At 52.6% G+C, this 22,105-nt stretch overlaps 1 protein-coding gene and 1 long non-coding RNA gene across 2 annotated transcripts in view; one reads left to right on the top strand and one right to left on the bottom strand.

Moving 5' to 3' along the window:
• OSBPL11 (oxysterol binding protein like 11) overlaps positions 1-11,406 on the bottom strand; it is a 51,602-nt gene extending 40,196 nt beyond the window's left edge. The window contains exons 1-2 of the mRNA XM_082260516.1: positions 11,326-11,406; positions 10,376-10,597 (exon numbers count right to left, since the gene is read on the bottom strand). Coding sequence (XP_082116642.1) covers positions 10,376-10,497 — 122 coding nt within the window. The 5' untranslated portion in view covers positions 10,498-10,597; positions 11,326-11,406. The remainder of the gene's footprint in view (positions 1-10,375; positions 10,598-11,325) is intronic.
• The window catches only part of LOC309558134, a 437,057-nt gene that overhangs the window by 320,961 nt on the left and 93,991 nt on the right, over positions 1-22,105 (top strand). The window lies entirely within an intron of this gene.

Here is a 22,105-nt window from a genome sequence, read left to right as displayed (position 1 = left end):
GCTTGATATATGCTGAGTTGCTCCCTGCAGATGGGTAACCAGGGGGTGCAGAATGGTACACAACAGGGTGCTGAATGGTATGTGTGTGTGTGGGGGGGGGGGTGGTTGGCAGATTGGTACACACACGGGGTGCGGAATGGTACACAGGGGTGCAGACCTTTAGCTGCAGTCACAATGCCCGGAAGGAGAGAGGTCAGAGAAAGGATTACAGGGCCCCCCCCATGTGCCGCCCCCACCTTGCTGACATTCATGGTGTCGGTCAGGTTGCTGTAGTTGCAGTGGGGCTCCTGCACAGTTGGCATAGCTGACCTCTCAAACACCAACTGCCGATGAGATGGGTGGGAAAGTGACACCTGGTGGCACCCGGACACACTGCATACAAGAATGAATGGGAAGCGGAGGCTGGTCACAATGAAACCCAGTCACCAGAGGTTTGTTCAGTTGCAATCCGGTGACCGGCTATTGCACAGACCTGAGATGGATCGATCTGGCGGTGGACTGCGCCTTTAACTTCCATCCTAAGTCTATACATGTAACAATGTCTGGATCCTTGGTTACATTGTATTCAATACTTCTTATGTTATCACCTGACTCCACCCCCATCATCATTCTGTGCTTCACCCCCCCCCCCACCATCATTCTGTGCTCCATCGCCCCCCCCCCCCATCATTTTGTGCTCCACCCCCCCATCATTCAGTGCTCCACCCCCCAATCATTCAGTGCTCCAACCCCCAATCATTCAGTGCTCCACCCCCCAATCATTCAGTGCTCCACCCCCCCATCATTCCGTGCTCCATCACCCCCATCATTCTTATGACGGAGCCAACCCATGGTGGGCTTCTGTCGGTGTACGGCTTCCTCCAGTCTTGAACATAGATATCAGATATTATAGCCGCCTATTATAACCAAGAACGAGGCAGAATTCAGTTTAGCTGCTAAATCTGGAGCTATTTATTGAACAAGAATACAGACTTTTATACATTTGAGAAGTATGTCAGTGACCACCCAAATATTTACCCAAAATATCACACAATGGTTAGATAAGGAGGTACAAGGCTAATCCCATCACAGAGGATCCTCCAAGAGTTGATCAAATTAGCCACCAGACAGAAACAATAGGTGAATAGGAATCCACACCTAGACAATGCTTTGATTAATCATGATCTCACTCCAGGTCAGACTTGCCGGCATCGAGCTCCTCACGTACAATACACGTTATTACAAGTGTAAACACATCCCCACAGTAGACAATAGGTGAGTTAATTAGCACAATTACCAATGGGTGAAAGACGAAAGACAGGTAGCTTGAGTTGATGAGATTACTATCTGCTATGAGTCTGACTGTGTGGAGCAGTCCTTACTGGTAATGTGCCATCTAGGCCTTTAACATGGATCCTAGGCCTAGAGTCCCAGTCTGTGTGTCTTGGGGAGATGTGGACTTGAATCCAAAGTAACATTACTCTAAGGATCCCCCCCCCCCCCCAACATACACCCCACAAAGAGCAGTGTTCCCCCACAGGCCAGGGCCCATAGTCAGTAGGCAAGAGGCTAGCCTGCAGTCCCCTCCACAATCCCGTCAGGGGTGGGTTTGTCACAATTCTGTGCTCCAACCCCCCCCCCCATCATTCTGTGCTCCAACCCCCCCCCCCCCCCCCCATCATTCTGTGCTCCACCCAATTTATTTCAAATCAATAAAAATGTTATAAAAGAAGAAATTACAGAACTGTTCTTGTTCCACTCACCGACAAATCCGGTGGTGAGTTCAGAGATATGGAAGGAAATCTGGTTGTCAGGGAAACAAGAACAATTCCACTTTCAGGTATGTTCCTCAAGAAACATTCCGCAGAGGGTAAAAAATGCCGCTGTTCAGCAGCTGGAAGGTAAAGGGTAAAGCTTAGCTGGGAAAGGGTCATGTGACTGCTCATCTGCTGACCGATCAAAATCTCCCACTAGCCAATCAGCACTCCTCTCTCTGCCGGCAGTTTAATATTTCCCCTCCAGTCTGGCGGGTGGGATGAATGATTAATGGCGCGCACCTCGCAGACCAGACCTAGCCGGACCGGTCAGATAATGTGTTAAATATTAACCACTTCTGGACCGCTCGCCGCAGTTTTACGTCGGTACTTTGATGTTAAATACCGGGGTTATGGCACCAGATAGCTGCCATCACCCCGATATTTTCTTACTGAGTGGGCAGGCGGTCCTCTTTCACATAAAAGTGGTCCCAGCGGCGGATTCGCTGCGGAATCACTTTTATGGGCAGCGGGAGAGGTGCCCTCCCCCTTGCCGGTCATTTTCCCAGCTTACCGGATTAGTCAGTAACGGGGAAAATGATCCGGTCCTCTCAGGTGCTGTGCAGGAAGTTGAGTGAGGGCAAGATGGCCCCCATTCCACTCTATGGCCTTGGAGGAGTGGAGCAACGTCATACATCACTTCCTTCCAATTGCCTTAAGGGGCCCTTTTTTTTCCATGCTGAAAAAAAAAAACATTACTCCCCCCAGAGCACTCCGCACACAGAGCCGGGTATAGGAGAGATCTCCCCCCAGAGCACTAAGCACACAGAGCCGGGTATAGGAGAGATCCCCCCCAGAGCACTCCGCACACAGAGCCGGGTATAGGAGAGATCCCCCCCAGAGCACTCCGCACACAGAGCCAGGTATAGGGGAGATCCCCCCCAGAGCACTCCGCACACAGAGCCGGGTATAGGGGAGATCTCCCCCCAGAGCACTCCGCACACAGAGCCGGGTATAGGGGAGATCCCCCCCAGAGCACTCCGCACACAGAGCCGGGTATAGGGGAGATCCCCCCCAGAGCACTCCACACACAGAGCCGGGTATAGGAGAGATCTCCTCCCAGAGCACTCCGCACACAGAGCCGGGTATAGGAGAGATCTTCCCCCAGAGCACTCCGCACACAGAGCCGGGTATAGGAGAGATCCCCCCCCCAGAGCACTCCGCACACAGAGCCGGGTATAGGAGAGATCCCCCCCCCCAGAGCACTCCGCACACAGAGCCGGGTATAGAGGAGATCCCCCCCAGAGCACTCCGCACACAGAGCCGGGTATAGGAGAGATCTCCCCCCAGAGCACTCCGCACACAGAGCCGGGTATAGGAGAGATCTCCCCCCAGAGCACTCCGCACACAGAGCCGGGTATAGGGGAGATCCCCCCAGAGCACTCCGCACACAGAGCCGGGTATAGGAGAGATCCCCCTCAGAGCACTCCGCACACAGAGCCGGGTATAGGGGAGATCCCCCCCAGAGCACTCCGCACACAGAGCCGGGTATAGGAGAGATCTCCCCCCAGAGCACTCCGCACACAGAGCCGGGTATAGGGGAGATCCCCCCAGAGCACTCCGCACACAGAGCCGGGTATAGGGGAGATCCCCCCAGAGCACTCCGCACACAGAGCCGGGTATAGGAGAGATCTCCCCCCAGAGCACTAAGCACACAGAGCCGGGTATAGGAGAGATCCCCCCCAGAGCACTCCGTACACAGAGCCGGGTATAGGAGAGATCTCCCCCCAGAGCACTCCGCACACAGAGCCGGGTATAGGAGAGATCTCCCCCCAGAGCACTCCGCACACAGAGCCGGGTATAGGAGAGATCCCCCCCAGAGCACTCCGCACACAGAGCCGGGTATAGGGGAGATCCCCCCCAGAGCACTCCGCACACAGAGCCGGGTATAGGAGAGATCTCCCCCCAGAGCACTCCGCACACAGAGCCGGGTATAGGAGAGATCTCCCCCCAGAGCACTCCGCACACAGAGCCGGGTATAGGGGAGATCCCCCCAGAGCACTCCGCACACAGAGCCGGGTATAGGAGAGATCTCCCCCCAGAGCACTCCGCACACAGAGCCGGGTATAGGGGAGATCCCCCCAGAGCACTCCGCACACAGAGCCGGGTATAGGGGAGATCTCCTCCCAGAGCACTCCGCACACAGAGCCGGGTATAGGGGAGATCCCCCCAGAGCACTCCGCACACAGAGCCGGGTATAGGAGAGATCCCCCTCAGAGCACTCCGCACACAGAGTCGGGTATAGGAGAGATCTCCCCCAGAGCACTCCGCACACAGAGCCGGGTATAGGAGAGATCCCCCCCAGAGCACTCCGCACACAGAGCCGGGTATAGGGGAGATCCCCCCCAGAGCACTCCGCACACAGAGCCGGGTATAGGAGAGATCTCCCCCCCCCCAGAGCACTCCGCACACAGAGCCGGTTATAGGGGAGATCTCCCCCCAGAGCACTCCGCACACAGAGCCGGGTATAGGAGATCTCCCACCAGAGCACTCCGCACACAGAGCCGGGTATAGAGGAGATCTCCCCGCAGAGCACTCCGCACACAGAGCCGGGTATAGAGGAGATCTCCTCCCAGAGCACTCCGCACACAGAGCCGGGTATAGGAGAGATCTCCCCCAGAGCACTCCGCACACAGAGCCGGGTATAGGAGAGATCCCCCCCAGAGCACTCCGCACACAGAGCCGGGTATAGGAGAGATCTCCCCCCCCCAGAGCACTCCGCACACAGAACCGGTTATAGGGGAGATCTCCCCCCAGAGCACTCCGCACACAGAGCCGGGTATAGGAGATCTCCCCCCAGAGCACTCCGCACACAGAGCCGGGTATAGGGGAGATCCCCCCCAGAGCACTCCGCACACAGAGCCGGGTATAGAGGAGATCTCCTCCCAGAGCACTCCGCACACAGAGCCGGGTATAGGAGAGATCTCCCCCAGCACACTCCGCACACAGAGCCGGGTATAGGAGAGATCTCCCCCCAGAGCACTCCGCACACAGAGCTGGGTATAGGAGAGATCCCCCCCCCCCCCCAGAGCACTCCGCACACAGAGCCGGGTATAGGAGAGATCTCCTCCCAGAGCACTCCGTACACAGAGCCGGGTATAGGAGATCTCCCCCCAGAGCACTCCGCACACAGAGCCGGGTATAGGAGAGATCTCCTCCCAGAGCACTCCGCACACAGAGCCGGGTATAGGGGAGATCTCCCCCCAGAGCACTCCACACACAGAGCCGGGTATAGGAGAGATCTCCTCCCCAGAGCACTCCGCACACAGAGCCGGGTATAGGAGAGATCTCCCCACCAGAGCACTCCGCACACAGAGCCGGGTATAGGAGAGATCTCCCCCCAGAGCACTCCGCACACAGAGCCGGGTATAGGGGAGATCTCCCCCCAGAGCACTCCGCACACAGAGCCGGGTATAGGAGAGATCTCCTCCCCAGAGCACTCCGCACACAGAGCCGGGTATAGGGGAGATCTCCCCCCAGAGCACTCCGCACACAGAGCCGGGTATAGAGGAGATCTCCTCCCAGAGCACTCCGCACACAGAGCCGGGTATAGAGGAGATCTCCTCCCAGAGCACTCCGCACACAGAGCCGGGTATAGGAGAGATCTCCCCCAGAGCACTCCGCACACAGAGCCGGGTATAGGAGAGATCTCCCCCCAGAGCACTCCGCACACAGAGCTGGGTATAGGAGAGATCTCCCCCCCCCCCCAGAGCACTCCGCACACAGAGCCGGGTATAGGAGAGATCTCCTCCCAGAGCACTCCGCACACAGAGCCGGGTATAGGAGATCTCCCCCCAGAGCACTCCGCACACAGAGCCGGGTATAGGAGATCTCCCCCCAGAGCACTCCGCACACAGAGCCGGGTATAGGGGAGATCTCCCCCCAGAGCACTCCGTACACAGAGCCGGGTATAGGAGATCTCCCCCCAGAGCACTCCGCACACAGAGCCGGGTATAGGGGAGATCTCCCCCCAGAGCACTCCACACACAGAGCCGGGTATAGGAGAGATCTCCTCCCCAGAGCACTCCGCACACAGAGCCGGGTATAGGAGAGATCTCCCCCCAGAGCACTCCGCACACAGAGCCGGGTATAGGGGAGATCTCCCCCCAGAGCACTCCGTACACAGAGCCGGGTATAGGAGATCTCCCCCCAGAGCACTCCGCACACAGAGCCGGGTATAGGGGAGATCTCCCCCCAGAGCACTCCACACACAGAGCCGGGTATAGGAGAGATCTCCTCCCCAGAGCACTCCGCACACAGAGCCGGGTATAGGAGAGATCTCCCCCCAGAGCACTCCGCACACAGAGCCGGGTATAGGGGAGATCTCCTCCCCAGAGCACTCCGCACACAGAGCCGGGTATAGGAGAGATCTCCCCCCAGAGCACTCCGCACACAGAGCCGGGTATAGGAGAGATCCCCCCCCAGAGCACTCCGCACACAGAGCCGGGTATAGGAGAGATCTCCCCCCAGAGCGCTCCGCACACAGAGCCGGGTATAGGGGAGATCTCCCCCCAGAGCACTCCGCACACAGAGCCGGGTATAGAGGAGATTTCCCCCCAGAGCACTCCGCACACAGAGCCGGGTATAGGAGAGATCTCCCCCCAGAGCACTCCGCACACAGAGCCGGGTATAGGAGAGATCTCCCCCCCCCAGAGCACTCCGCACACAGAGCCGGGTATAGGAGAGATCTCCCCCCCCAGAGCACTCCGCACACAGAGCCGGGTATAGGAGAGATCTCCCCCCCCCAGAGCACTCCGCACACAGAGCCGGGTATAGGGGAGATCTCCCCCCAGAGCACTCCGCACACAGAGCCGGGTATAGGGGAGATCTCCCCCCAGAGCACTCCGCACACAGAGCCGGGTATAGGAGAGATCTCCCCCCAGAGCACTCCGCACACAGAGCCGGGTATAGAGGAGATCTCCCCCCAGAGCACTCCGCACACAGAGCCGGGTATAGGAGAGATCTCCCCCCAGAGCACTCCGCACACAGAGCCGGGTATAGGAGAGATCTCCCCCCAGAGCACTCCGCACACAGAGCCGGGTATAGAGGAGATCTCCCCCCAGAGCACTCCGCACACAGAGCCGGGTATAGGAGAGATCTCCCCCCAGAGCACTCCGCACACAGAGCCGGGTATAGGAGAGATCTCCCCCCAGAGCACTCCGCACACAGAGCCGGGTATAGGAGAGATCTCCCCCCAGAGCACTCCGCACACAGAGCCGGGTATAGAGGAGATCTCCCCCCAGAGCACTCCGCACACAGAGCCGGGTATAGGAGAGATCTCCCCCCAGAGCACTCCGCACACAGAGCCGGGTAGAGGAGATCTCCCCCCAGAGCACTCCGCACACAGAGCCGGGTATAGGAGAGATCTCCCCCCAGAGCACTCCGCACACAGAGCCGGGTATAGGAGAGATCTCCCCCCCCCAGAGCACTCCGCACACAGAGCCGGGTATAGGAGAGATCTCCCCCCCCCCAGAGCACTCCGCACACAGAGCCGGGTATAGGGGAGATCTCCCCCCAGAGCACTCCGCACACAGAGCCGGGTATAGAGGAGATCTCCCCCCCAGAGCACTCCGCACACAGAGCCGGGTATAGGGGAGATCTCCCCCCAGAGCACTCCGCACACAGAGCCGGGTATAGGAGAGATTTCCCCCCAGAGCACTCCGCACACAGAGCCGGGTATAGGAGAGATCTCCCCCCAGAGCACTCCGCACACAGAGCCGGGTATAGAGGAGATCTCCCCCCAGAGCACTCCGCACACAGAGCCGGGTATAGGAGAGATCTCCCCCCAGAGCACTCCGCACACAGAGCCGGGTAGAGGAGATCTCCCCCCAGAGCACTCCGCACACAGAGCCGGGTATAGGAGAGATCTCCCCCCAGAGCACTCCGCACACAGAGCCGGGTATAGGAGAGATCTCCCCCCCCCAGAGCACTCCGCACACAGAGCCGGGTATAGGAGAGATCTCCCCCCCCCCAGAGCACTCCGCACACAGAGCCGGGTATAGGGGAGATCTCCCCCCAGAGCACTCCGCACACAGAGCCGGGTATAGAGGAGATCTCCCCCCCAGAGCACTCCGCACACAGAGCCGGGTATAGGAGAGATCCCCCCCCCAGAGCCGGGTATAGGGGAGATCTCCCCCCAGAGCACTCCGCACACAGAGCCGGGTATAGGAGAGATTTCCCCCCAGAGCACTCCGCACACAGAGCCGGGTATAGGAGAGATCTCCCCCCCCCAGAGCACTCCGCACACAGAGTCGGGTATAGGAGAGATCTCCCCCCAGAGCACTCCGCACACAGAGCCGGGTATAGGAGAGATCTCCCCCCAGAGCACTCCGCACACAGAGCCGGGTATAGGAGAGATCTCCCCCCAGAGCACTCCGCACACAGAGCCGGGTATAGAGGAGATCTCCCCCCAGAGCACTCCGCACACAGAGCCGGGTATAGGAGAGATCTCCCCCCAGAGCACTCCGCACACAGAGCCGGGTATAGGAGAGATCTCCCCCCAGAGCACAGAGCCTGGGGGGGGGGGGGGGGGTTGTGTTTTATTCTGAGGATCCAGAAGAAGAAACTGAAAGTGTTCTCCATACACAGGAGGCGGTCAGAGATCGTCTGATTGGTTGTCGGGAGGAGGACACAATCTGTTTGCAGCGTCTCTATGTGACCTCTATGGTGTCACCCGGTCATTGCTCCCTCCAATGGCAGACTGCCAGCCCTGAGTCACATGTCACAGGAGAGGACCGGTCATAGCAACGCTTACACAAGTTTTGTTTTCTGCTACCTATGTTTGGTAAAATAAAATCACAATAAGCGTATTTTGATTGGTTTGCGCAAAAGTTATTGCGTTTACTAACAAAGGGAAAGATTTCTGTCATTTTTGGTGGGTTTTTTTTAACGAGTAATGGCGGCGATCTGCGATTTGTTTTGCGGGACTGCGACATTGCGGCAGACAGATCGGACCCCTGACTGACATTTTTGACACTTTTGGGGTTACCAGTGACATTACTGCAGTAATCAGTGCTATATATATGCACTGTCACTGTACTAATGACACTGGCAGGGAAGGGATTAACTTTATAGGTGATGCAGGGGTTAAGTGTGTCCCTAGGGGCGTGCTTCTAACTGTAAAGGGGTGTGGCTAGTGAGGTAACCACAGAGACATACGATCCTACATAGCAGGATGGTATGATCTCTGCAGTTACACCAGGGAGAATGACAGATGGCTTTGTTTACATCAGCCGCCTGCCTTCCTTCCTCTCCAGCAGGAGATCGCGAGTGACCGGCGGACATCCGAGCCCCCGGGTCACACGCGCGGACTTCTTAGGGAACGACCGGGGGTGGGAGCGTTCCCCCGGTGGCGCGCGCTCGCCCCCTACAGGCTCACAGGCTAGCAACGTAGACCTACGTCACTTTGCCTGTACGGGGCTGACGCCACAGTAAATAGTCGTGCGGCAGTCGGCAGTTAACAAAGTTTGATATTTGCATAACCCCTCCCACTTTCCTCCCCTAGTCTGAATGCCCCTGGCCCCACCCCTTTCATTCACTGGATTCCAGATCTGTTAATCACAAAGCCTCAGCATCACATGTGGGCGTTACCTATGCAAATACAACCTGCTTAGGAATGCCCACTCCTCCAGACTGACAGCCACCCATCAATATCATTTGATATTTGCATAACCCCTCCCACTTTCCTCCCCTGGCCTCTCCCCTTTCATTCATTGGATTTCAGGTCTGTTATTCATGGAGCCTCTGCATCACATGTGGGCGTTACCTATGCAAATACAACCTGCTTAGGAACGCCCACTCCTCCAGACTGACAGCAGCCCATCCATGTAGCTTGATATGTGCATAACTCCTCCCACTTTCCTCCCCTAGTCTGAATGCCCCTGGCCCCTCCCCTTTCATTCATTGGATTCCAGGTCTGTTAATCACAAAGCCTCAGCATCAGAGGTGGGCGTTACCTATGCAAATACAACCTGCTTAGGAACGCCCACTCCTCCAGACTGACAGCTGCCCATCAATGTAGTTTGATATTTGCATAACTCCTCCCACTGCTTGCATTGGGATTGAGGCAGGGGTCTGTGATGTTTTCAGTAAGCTTAGTACAGCCCCCTGCCAGGCCCCTCCCACCAGCTATGCATTGCATAGAGAAGCAGAGAGACCCAGTGGTGACAACAGGGGGAGAATAAATATTTTAGAGAAATGTCAGCATCTTCAACATCTAACAACTTTATTATTCCAGACGATTACGCCGGAGGACATTCCAGGCTGACGCGTTTTACCTCGGAGTGTCTCTGATCTTCCTTCATTGCAACTTTTTTTCCAGCTTTATATAAATTTCAAACTGACATTTCATTCGGGGGGGAGGGGGTGGGGAGGGGGCGTGTACAATGACGATGACGCTGGTTTAGTTCAGTACAACACCGACCATGTGTCGGGTACAGAGGAGTTCAGACAACCAATCAGCATCCAGAATCCCAGTCATCGCACGGCAGATTCATTCACCCCTCCCCCCGTTTCTGGGGGGGAACCGCCAAACTAGTAACAAATAGGACAGTGCAGTCACCTGCAGCCCCTCCCCCGCTCACCTGTACTGCCAGGCCTTGCCGACTCCCCGGGGGGGCCCTCGGTTGTTATGCGGACTGGGGGCCGCGTCCAGCTTGCCGTCACTATCAGAAGCCTTCATGGCGGTGGAGGTGTCACCCTGCATGGTGGGGGGGTCACCGGGGGGCTCCTGTGCTCTCTCCGGGGTCACTCCTCTGGTAGATACATCAGACAGCTCTCCCGATGGTGGTGACACTTCCTGAGATCTGTGGGGGAGGGGACACAAGAGCTGACAGTCTGTGGGCGGGGTTCAGCACTATACAGAGAGAGAGAAGGTGGGCTGCATGTAGAGAGGAATCAGGGGTGACCGGGGGTATGGGGGAGGGGCCTATACTGGGGGTACAGATGAAGGGGGCACTATAGGGTCATGTACTTATGTAGGGGTTAAATAGAGGGGGGTCAGTATATGGGGTCTCTGTATAAAAGGAGGGGGGGCAGTATGAGGTGTCTATGGATGGGGGGGGAGGTGAGTCCTATACAGAAGTTGGGGGTCAGGTATATACTGGGGTGGGGGGTAGATGTGGGGTGTCTGTATAGAGGGGTATGTAGATGAGGGGTGCAACTCTCCCCCCTCTCTCTCTGGAGGTATAAAAATGGGGTGTTTCTCTATTCAGGGGGTGCACTTCTCCCTGGAGATATATATATGGGGGGGCTCTATATTCAGGAGGCACCTCTGTCTCAAGATGTCTGTAGATGGGGGGTCTCTTTTCTCAGGGGGGGCACCTGTCTCTGGAGGTATATATATATATATATATGAGGGGGGTCTCTATATTTGGGGGGCACCTCTGTCTCTGGAGGTGTGTATATATATATATATGGGGGGGTTCTATATTCGGGGGGGCACCTCTGTCGGTATATAGATGGGGGGCACCTCTCTCTGGAGGTATATATATATATATATATATATGGGGGGGTTCTATATTCGGGGGGGCACCTGAGTCGGTATATAGATGGGGGGGTCTCCAGTCTCAGGCCCGGTGTTTCTCCCCCGCTGTCTCCATGTCTCCTCCTCGGCTTCCCCCGGGCTGGGCCACAGCTCCTCCGTCACTTCCGGGTCACGTGTCGCCATCGACGAGGTCGTGGAGGACGCCATGTTGACTCCTGGCAGATTTTGCCAGTCGCTCCACTGAGTTATGAGTGATTGGTGCAGAGCTCCCCGGGGATAGGATCAGCGTTATGACCTCATCTATTAATAATAATAATAGTTATCTATTAATAATAGAGAGGGGAGGGGGCTGGAATATGGGGCACCTTTAATATAGGAATATGGTGATCCCGGGATATGGGGGACATAGAACATGGGCAACCTGGAATATTGGGGTCCTTGAATAAAGGGGATCTGGAATATCTTGGATTTATGGGGGATTTAAAAAATGAGGTATCTGGAATATTAAGGCCCAGAGTATGGGGCCCCTGGATTATGGAGGGCCTGGAATATGAGGGGCCTAGAATATGGGGTTCCTGGAATATGGAGGGCCTAAAATTTGGGAGACCAGAAAAATGGGGCACCTGGAATCTGGGAGAACTGGAATATGGGGCACCTGGAATCTGGGAGACTTTAAAAATGGAGGGCCCGGAATATGGGGGACCTGGAATATGGAGGGCCCAGGATTTGGGAGACCTGAAATATGGAGGGCCCAGAATATGGGAGATCTGAAATATGGGAGACCTGGAATATGGAGGGCCCGGAATATGGGAGACCTGGAATATAGAGGGCCTGGAATATGGTGCACCTGGAATATGGGGGACCTAGAATATGGAGGGCCTGGAATATGGGAGACCTTAAATATGGAGGGCCCGGGATTTGGGGGACCTAGAATATGGGGGACCTGGAATATGGGAGACCTATAATATAGGGTACCTGCAATATGAGAGGCCTAGAATAGACGGGACCTGGAAAATGGAGGGCCCCGGAATATGGGGACCTGGAATATGGAGGGCCCTGAATATGGAGCACCTGGAATATGGAGGACATGGAATATTGGGGACCTGGAATATGGAGGCCCTGAAATATGGGAGACCTTAAATATGGAGGGCCCAGAATATAGGAGACCTAGAATATAGAGTACCTGAAATATAGGGGACCTGGAATATGGGGTTCCTGGAATATGGAGGGTCCAGAATTTGGGAGACCTGAAATATGGTGCACTTGGAATATGGAGGGTCTGGAATAAGGGAGACCTGGAATATGGGGCACCTGGAATGTGGAGGACTCAGAATATTGGGGACCCGTAATATTGGAGACCTTAAATATGGAGGGCCCGGAAAATATGGGGGACCTGGAATATGGGAGACCTAGAATATAGGGTACCTGCAACATGGGAGACCTAGAATAGAGGGGACCTGGAACATGGGAGACCTAGAATATAGGGCAACTGGAATATGGGAGACCTAGAATATAGGGCACCTGGAATATGGGGAACCTGGAATACTGAGGGCCCAGAATATAGGAGACCTGGGATATGGGGCACCGGGAATATTGAGAGCTTGGTATATATGGCACCTGGAATATGGGAGACCTAGAATATGGGACACCTGGAATATGAAGGTTCTGGAATAAGGGAGACCTGGAATATGGAGGACTCAGAATATTGGGGACCCATAATATTGGAGACCTTAAATATGGAGGGCCCGGAATATGGGGGACCTGGAATATGGGACACCTGGAATATGGGACACCTGGAATATGGAGGGTCTGGAATATGGGAGACCTAGAATATGGTACCCATTGAATATTGAGGGCCTGGAATATGGGGCACCTGAAATATAGAGGATCTGGAATATGGGGAAACTGGAATATTGAGGGCCCGGAATAAAGTGCACTTGGAATATGGGGAACCTGGAATATGGGGCACCTGGAATATTAAGGGCCTGGAATATGGGACAACTGGAATTTTGAGGGCCTGGAATTTGGGACACCTGGAATATAGAGGGCCTGGAATATGGGGCACCTGGAATATGGGAGACCTAGAATATGGGACAACTGGTATATTGAGGGCCTGGAATATGGAGGGTCTGGAATATGGGGCTCCTGGAATATAGAGGGCCTGCAATATGGGGCACCTGGAATATGGAGGGCCCGGAAAATGGGGCACCTGGAATATGGAGGGCCCAGAAAATGGGGCACCTGGAATATTGAAGGTCTGGAATATGGAGGGCCCAGAATATGGGACACCTGGATTATGGGAGACCTAGAATATGGGACACCTGGATTATGGGAGACCTAGAATATGGGACACCTGGAATATGGAGGGTCTGGAAGGTCATTGGAGGACAGCTGGGTATACTGATAAGATATTGGGGTGTCAGGGGATAAGGGGGTCACTGATAGGATTATACAGATATTGTCAGTGGGAGGGATAAGAAGACAACTGGGGTACACTGATAGGAATATACAGATGTTGGGGAGACAGGGGATAGGACAGATATGAGAGTGTCAATGCGGGCATTGTGGTACAGTTGGGGTACACTGATAGGAATATTTAGATATTGGGGTTTCATTGGGAGGAAAGGGGTACAGATGAAGTACGCTGATAAGAATAATCAATGTTGGGGTGTCAGGGGATGTAGACAGGTACACTGATAGATATTGGGGTATCAGTTGGTGGCTGTTATGGATTTCTGGAAGTGACCATAAGATTACATTTTGGAGCTTTTCAAGTCTATTTTTAGATATTTTTGCACTTTTGTATCATTTGGGGTGATGTCACTGTGACGAGACCAATCTTGCCCCATTGCATTGGAGGAGCCTGGTTGCCCGCCTGCTGCCTTTGGACTATGGACCAGGCTTTAAAAGACTTTGTTTCCCTATGTTTTAGCTGCTACGCTCCAAATTCCTTTAAAGAGGTTGTCACTATGTCTGCAAATTCAATGTGTATTAGCTGCAGATTGAGGGGGGGATTGCTTCCAGCAGCCCCCTCCTAAAGAATGTCTACTGATTAACTCAGTGCTTTTGTCTAAAATAGGACAGTATGTTAATAGAGTCTGAGACTATTGATAAGCATGTTAATGAGCTCACCTGGCTATAATTACACAGTCATTGTTCATGTGGTATTCTCAAAGTATATATAAGTGTGTGTTTCTTGCAATAAAAGAGAAGAGAGTTACTCTCGATCAAACCTCACTACAGAGCCTTGTCTCGTACTTGGGGGGGGGAATTATTGATGTGCTTCATGTATGGCGGATTGGAGTGGTCGATAGCTGTCCGGGTGTTCGGGAGTGGATTATCCTAGACGACTGTAACCCCTTTCATACTTTGGGGTGTCGTAACAGTCACATTCCTATCAGAGGGAATTGGATACATTGTACTTCCCGGGGAGAGACACTTGGACTGATATTGTGCTTTCATTCATGGGGGCCACCATTGGGGGTTTATTATCTTTCTGTTTTGTGATTAAGGCTCGGTTCACACTATTGCGATGCGGGAAGGCTGCAAATTCGCAGCCTGTTCCCGCATCGCACACGCACCCCCGGCAGTTCACACTGCCATATGCGATCCGCTGGGGGTGTCAATGTAATCTTAACGACACCCCCAGTTTGATCGCATATCGCAGTGCGATCGTGCAGTTCGCACAGGATCGGATCGCACAAGTGTGAACCGCTGTGCGATCCGATCCTGATGCGGCAGCAAAAATGCCTCCTGTGCGTCTTTGCTGCGGGTGCGGTGCGAATTTAGCCATACAAACTGTATGGCTAAACTCGCACCGCACAGCTGATCGCATGTCATGTCGGAGCAGTGCGCTCCGACATGACATGCGAACCCGGCACACGCAGAAGTGTGAACCGGGTCTCATTGATATCGGGACTCCAGATCTTGATGTTTTGTGCCCATACCCCACCTAACCTGTAGTATATATTGTGCCCATACCATGTGGGCATCTGGTTGTGTTTGTGCCCACACCCCACTTAACCTGTAGTATATATTGTGCCTATACCCTGTGGGCATCTGGTGTTTTTGTGCCCACACCCCCCCTTTCTGTAGTATATATTGTGCCAATACCCTGCGGGCATCTGGTTGTGTTTGTGCCCATACCCCACCTAACCTGTAGTATATATTGTGGCCATACCCTGCAGGCAACTGTTGTTTTTTGTGCCCACACCCCCTACTTTGTAGTATATATTGTGCTCATACCCTGCGGGCATCTGGTTGTTTTTGTGCCCACGCCCCCCACTTTGTAGTATATATTGTGCCCATACCCTGCGGGCATCTGGTTATTTTTTGCTCATACCCCTCCTAATCTGTAGTATGTATTGTGCTCATACCCTGCAGGCATCTAGTGTTTTTTGTGCCCACACCCCCACTCTAGAGTATATTTTGTACCCATGCCCTGTGGGCACCTGGTTGTTTTTGTGCCCAAACCCCACCTAACCTGTAGTATAAATTGTTCCCATACCCTGCAGGCATCTGGTGTTTTTTGTGCCCACACTCCCCATGCTGTAGTATATATTGTGCCCATACCCTGCGGGCATCTGGTTGTTTTTGTGCCCATACCCCACCTAACCTGTAGTATAAATTGTTCCCATACCCTGCAGGCATCTGGTGTTTTTTGTGCCCACACTCCCCATTCTGTAGTATATATTGTGCCTATACCCTGCAGGCAACTGTTGTTTTTTGTGCCCACACCCCTTCTCTGTTATATATATTGTGCCCATACCCTGTTGGCATGTAGTGTTTTTTGTGCCCACACCCCCTACTTTGTAGTATATATTGTGCCTATACCCTGCGGGCATCTGGTTGTTTTTGTGCCCACACCCCCCACTTTGTAGTCTATATTGTGCCCATACCCTGCGGGCATCTAGTGATTTTTGTGCCCACACCTCCACTCTGGAGTATATTTTGTGCCCATACCCTGTGGGCATCTGGTTGTTTTTGTGCCCAAACCCCACCTAACCTGTAGTGTAAATTGTTCCCATACCCTGCAGGCATCTGGTGTTTTTTGTGCCTATACACCCCACTCTGTAGTATATATTGTGCCCCTACCCTGTGGGCATCTGGTTGTTTTTGTGCCTATAACCCATCTAACCTGTAGTATATATTGTGCTCATACCCCGCGGGCATCTGGTGTTTTTTGTGCCCACACCCCCCACTCTGTAGTATATATTATGCCCATACCCTGCGGGCATCTGGTGTTTTTTGTGCCCACACCCCCCACTCTGGAGTGTAGTGGTATATGTTCCTCTACCCCCTAGTCTGTAGGTTTTATTGTGCCCATTCCCTGCTGGCATCTAATGGATTGTGTTCCTATACCTGCCCCCAGCCTATAACATCTATTATGCAAATACCCTTCTGAGGGCCGGTGGTTTTTATGCCCCCCCTTAGCCTGTAGTATTTGTTGTGCCCATAAACCTGTTAGCATTTGTTTGTTTTTGCATTATAAAACCCAGCGTAGTCCATACAATCATACTGCAAATGGTCTCAGGAATTCTCATTGGCGCATAACCAATACGCACCTTCGCACACTTGTGCGCACTTGCGAACGGGTGCGTGTGCACGAACAGAGCATGCAGGCGCTCAGACATGCACGCCCCCAGCCTAGTTTTGGCGCCAATGGGCCTTTATAAGGAAGCCTGTCAGTGATTACAGTTGCTGGTTGATCTTCGATTCCTCCAGTGTGTTATCTCTGTGATGTTCCCGTGTCTCCTGTTACTGACCCGGCTTGTCCTTGAGTTGTCTCCTGCCTGCTTTCTGTGTTTGACCTCGGCTATCCACCTGGCTTCTTCTACTCTGATACCCACCTGGCTCCTGACCTCGGCAATCCTCCCGGCTTCGTCTACTCTGATACCCACCTGGCTCCTGACCTCGGCTATCCACCTGGCTTCGTCTACTCTGATACCCACCTGGCTCCTGACCTCGGCTATCCACCTGGCTTCGTCTCTTCTGATACCCACCTGGCTCCTGACCTCGGCTATCCACCGGGCTTCGTCTACTCTGATACCCACCTGGCTCCTGACCTCGGCAATCCACCCGGCTTCGTCTACTCTGATACCCACCTGGCTCCTGACCTCGGCAATCCACCCGGCTTCGTCTACTCTGATACCCACCTGGCTCCTGACCTCGGCAATCCACCCGGCTTCGTCTACTCTGATACCCACCTGGCTCCTGACCTCGGCAATCCACCCGGCTTCGTCTACTCTGATACCCACCTGGCTCCTGACCTCGGCTATCCACCGGGCTTCGTCTACTCTGATACCCACCTGGCTCCTGACCTTTGCTATCCACCGGGCTTCGTCTACTCTGATACCCACCTGGCTCCTGACCTCGGCTATCCACCAGGCTTCGTCTACTCTGATACCCACCTGGCTCCTAACCTCGGCTATCCACCTGGCTTCGTCTACTCTGATACCCACCTGGCTCCTGACCTCGGCTATCCACCTGGCTTCGTCTACTCTGATACCCACCTGGCTCCTGACCTCGGCTATCCACCGGGCTTCGTCTACTCTGATACCCACCTGGCTCCTGACCTCGGCTATCCACCTGGCTTCGTCTACTCTGATACCCACCTGGCTCCTGACCTCGGCTATCCACCGGGCTTCGTCTACTCTGATACCCACCTGACTCCTGACCTCGGCTATCCACCTGGCTTCGTCTACTCTGATACCCACCTGGCTCCTGACCTCGGCTATCCACCGGGCTTCGTCTACTCTGATACCCACCTGGCTCCTGACCTCGGCTATCCACCGGGCTTCGTCTACTCTGATACCCACCTGGCTCCTAACCTCGGCTATCCACCCGGCTTCGTATACTCTGATACCCACCTGGCTCCTGACCTCGGCTATCCACCTGGCTTCGTCTACTCTGATACCCACCTGGCTCCTGACCTCGGCTATCCACCTGGCTTCGTCTACTCTGATACCCACCTGGCTCCTGACCTCGGCTATCCACCGGGCTTCGTCTACTCTGATACCCACCTGGCTCCTGACCTCGGCTATCCACCTGGCTTCGTATACTCTGATACCCACCTGGCTCCTGACCTCGGCTATCCACCTGGCTTCGTATACTCTGATACCCACCTGGCTCCTGACCTCGGCAATCCTCCCGGCTTCGTATACTCTGATACCCACCTGGCTCCTGACCTCGGCAATCCTCCCAGCTTCGTCTACTCTGATACCCACCTGGCTCCTGACCTCGGCTATCCACCTGACCTTGTCTGCTCTGATACCCACCTGGCTCCTGACCTTGGCAATCCACCTGACCACCTCTGCTCCGATAGCCACCTGGATCCTGACCTCGGCTATCCACCTGACCATGTCTGCTCTGATACCCACCTGGCTCCTGATCTCGGCTATCCACCTGACTACATTTGCGCTGATACCCACCTGGTTCCTGACCTCGGCTATCCACCTGACCATGTCTGCTCTGATACCCACCTGTATCCTGATCTCGGCTATCCACCTGACTATGTCTGCTCCGATACCCACCTGGATCCTGACCTTGACTGCTTCCAACCTTGCTCCAGTCTTGGCAATATCCTAGACCTGCAACATCTCACTGGCGCCATCTGTTTGCTGACTCCACTCCAGCACACCGGCAGTACTCTGAAACCTCCTTCACAGTCCAGCAGGCGATCCATGCTATTTTGGGCCTGACCCCTCCTGTTTGACCCTCAGAGGGGTTTGGAACATAGCCGCAAAGGAAGCCCTCGATCTCCATTGGCCACCAGTAGAGTATATAGATGTAGGCAGTGCTTTAAGTGTGCTGGTATGCACTGGTACTCAGTACCACCACTTCCAAATATGGCTCTTGAGCATACCGCCACCTCTCTGTGCGCCTTAGTGTACCGGTACACTCATTTTGGACATCTGCGCCCTCAATTGCCCCCCCTAAGAATATTTCCCACTCCAGAGCCAGACCAGTGACCACCAGTGAGTCCCCCTGCTCCGGAGTCCCAGCCCAGGCCAGGGGGGTGCTCTGTGGGGACCTTGATGTGGGGCGGGGGCGACAAAATTTATAGGCTATAATAGAGTACCGGCACCTCTTTTGGGCCACTTAAAGCACTGGATGTAGAGGAGGTATATGGATACACAGAAGAGTATATAGATGTAGGGGAGGTATATGGGTACACAGTAGAGTATATAGATGTAGGGGAGGTATATGGATACACAGTAGAGTATATAGATGTAGGGGAGGTATATGGATACACAGTGGAGTATATAGATATAGGGGAGGTATATGGATACACAGTAGAGTATATAGATGTAGGGAGGTATATGGATACACAGTAGAGTATATAGATGTAGGGGGTATATGGATACACAGTAGAGTATATAGATGTAGGGAGGTATATGGATACACAGTGGAGTATATAGATGTAGGGGAGGTATATGGATACACAGTAGAGTATATAGATGTAGGGGGTATATGGATACACAGTAGAGTATATAGATGTAGGGGAGGTATATGGATGCACAGTGGAGTATATAGATGTAGGGAGGTATATGGATACACAGTGGAGTATATAGATGTAGGGGAGGTATATGGATACACAGTAGAGTATATAGATGTAGGGGGTATATGGATACACAGTAGAGTATATAGATGTAGGGGAGGTATATGGATACACAGTGGAGTATATAGATGTAGGGGAGGTATATGGATACACAGTGGAGTATATAGATATAGGGGAGGTATATGGATACACAGTAGAGTATATAGATGTAGGGAGGTATATGGATACACAGTGGAGTATATAGATGTAGGGGAGGTATATGGATACACAGTAGAGTATATAGATGTAGGGGGTATATGGATACACAGTAGAGTATATAGATGTAGGGGAGGTATATGGATACACAGTGGAGTATATAGATGTAGGGGAGGTATATGGATACACAGTGGAGTATATAGATATAGGGGAGGTATATGGATACACAGTAGAGTATATAGATGTAGGGGAGGTATATGGATACACAGTAGAGTATATAGATGTAGGGAAGGTATATGGATACACAGTAGAGTATATAGATGTAGGGGGTATATGGATACACAGTAGAGTATATAGATGTAGGGAGGTATATGGATACACAGTGGAGTATATAGATGTAGGGGAGGTATATGGATACACAGTAGAGTATATAGATGTAGGGGAGGTATATGGATACACAGTAGAGTATATAGATGTAGGGGGTATATGGATACACAGTAGAGTATATAGATGTAGGGGAGGTATATGGATGCACAGTGGAGTATATAGATGTAGGGAGGTATATGGATACACAGTAGAGTATATAGATGTAGGGGAGGTATATGGATACACAGTAGAGTATATAGATGTAGGGGGTATATGGATACACAGTAGAGTATATAGATGTAGGGGAGGTATATGGATGCACAGTGGAGTATATAGATGTAGGGGAGGTATATGGATACACAGTAGAGTATATAGATGTAGGGAAGGTATATGGATACACAGTAGAGTATATAGATGTAGGGGGTATATGGATACACAGTAGAGTATATAGATGTAGGGAGGTATATGGATACACAGTGGAGTATATAGATGTAGGGGAGGTATATGGATACACAGTGGAGTATATAGATGTAGGGGAGGTATATGGATACACAGTAGAGTATATAGATGTAGGGGAGGTACATGGATACACAGTAGAGTATATAGATGTAGGGGAGGTACATGGATACACAGTAGAGTATATAGATGTAGGGAGGTATATGGATACACAGTAGAGTATATAGATGTAGGGGAGGTATATGGATACACAGTAGAGTATATAGATGTAGGGGAGGTATATGGATACACAGTAGAGTATATAGATGTAGGGAAGGTATATGGATACACAGTAGAGTATATAGATGTAGGGGGTATATGGATACACAGTAGAGTATATAGATGTAGGGAGGTATATGGATACACAGTGGAGTATATAGATGTAGGGGAGGTATATGGATACACAGTAGAGTATATAGATGTAGGGGAGGTATATGAATACACAGTGGAGTATATAGATGTAGGGGAGGTATATGGATACACAGTGGAGTATATAGATGTAGGGGGTATATGGATACACAGTGGAGTATATAGATGTAGGGAGGTATATGGATACACAGTAGAGTATATAGATGTAGGGGAGGTATATGGATACACAGTAGAGTATATAGATGTAGGGGAGGTACATGGATACACAGTAGAGTATATAGATGTAGGGGGTATATGGATACACAGTGGAGTATATAGATGTAGGGAGGTATATGGATACACAGTAGAGTATATAGATGTAGGGGAGGTATATGGATACACAGTAGAGTATATAGATGTAGGGGAGGTATATGGATACACAGTAGAGTATATAGATGTAGGGAAGGTATATGGATACACAGTAGAGTATATAGATGTAGGGGGTATATGGATACACAGTAGAGTATATAGATGTAGGGAGGTATATGGATACACAGTAGAGTATATAGATGTAGGGGAGGTATATGGATACACAGTAGAGTATATAGATGTAGGGAGGTATATGGATACACAGTAGAGTATATAGATGTAGGGGAGGTATATGGATACACAGTAGAGTATATAGATGTAGGGGAGGTATATGGATACACAGTAGAGTATATAGATGTAGGGGAGGTATATGGATACACAGTAGAGTATATAGATGTAGGGAAGGTATATGGATACACAGTAGAGTATATAGATGTAGGGGGTATATGGATACACAGTAGAGTATATAGATGTAGGGAGGTATATGGATACACA

Source organism: Pelophylax lessonae, assembly GCF_965119305.1.
Source record: "Pelophylax lessonae genome assembly, chromosome: 6".
Classification (NCBI taxonomy): Eukaryota; Metazoa; Chordata; class Amphibia; order Anura; family Ranidae; genus Pelophylax; species Pelophylax lessonae.
This window is presented reverse-complemented; position numbering and strand designations above follow the sequence as displayed.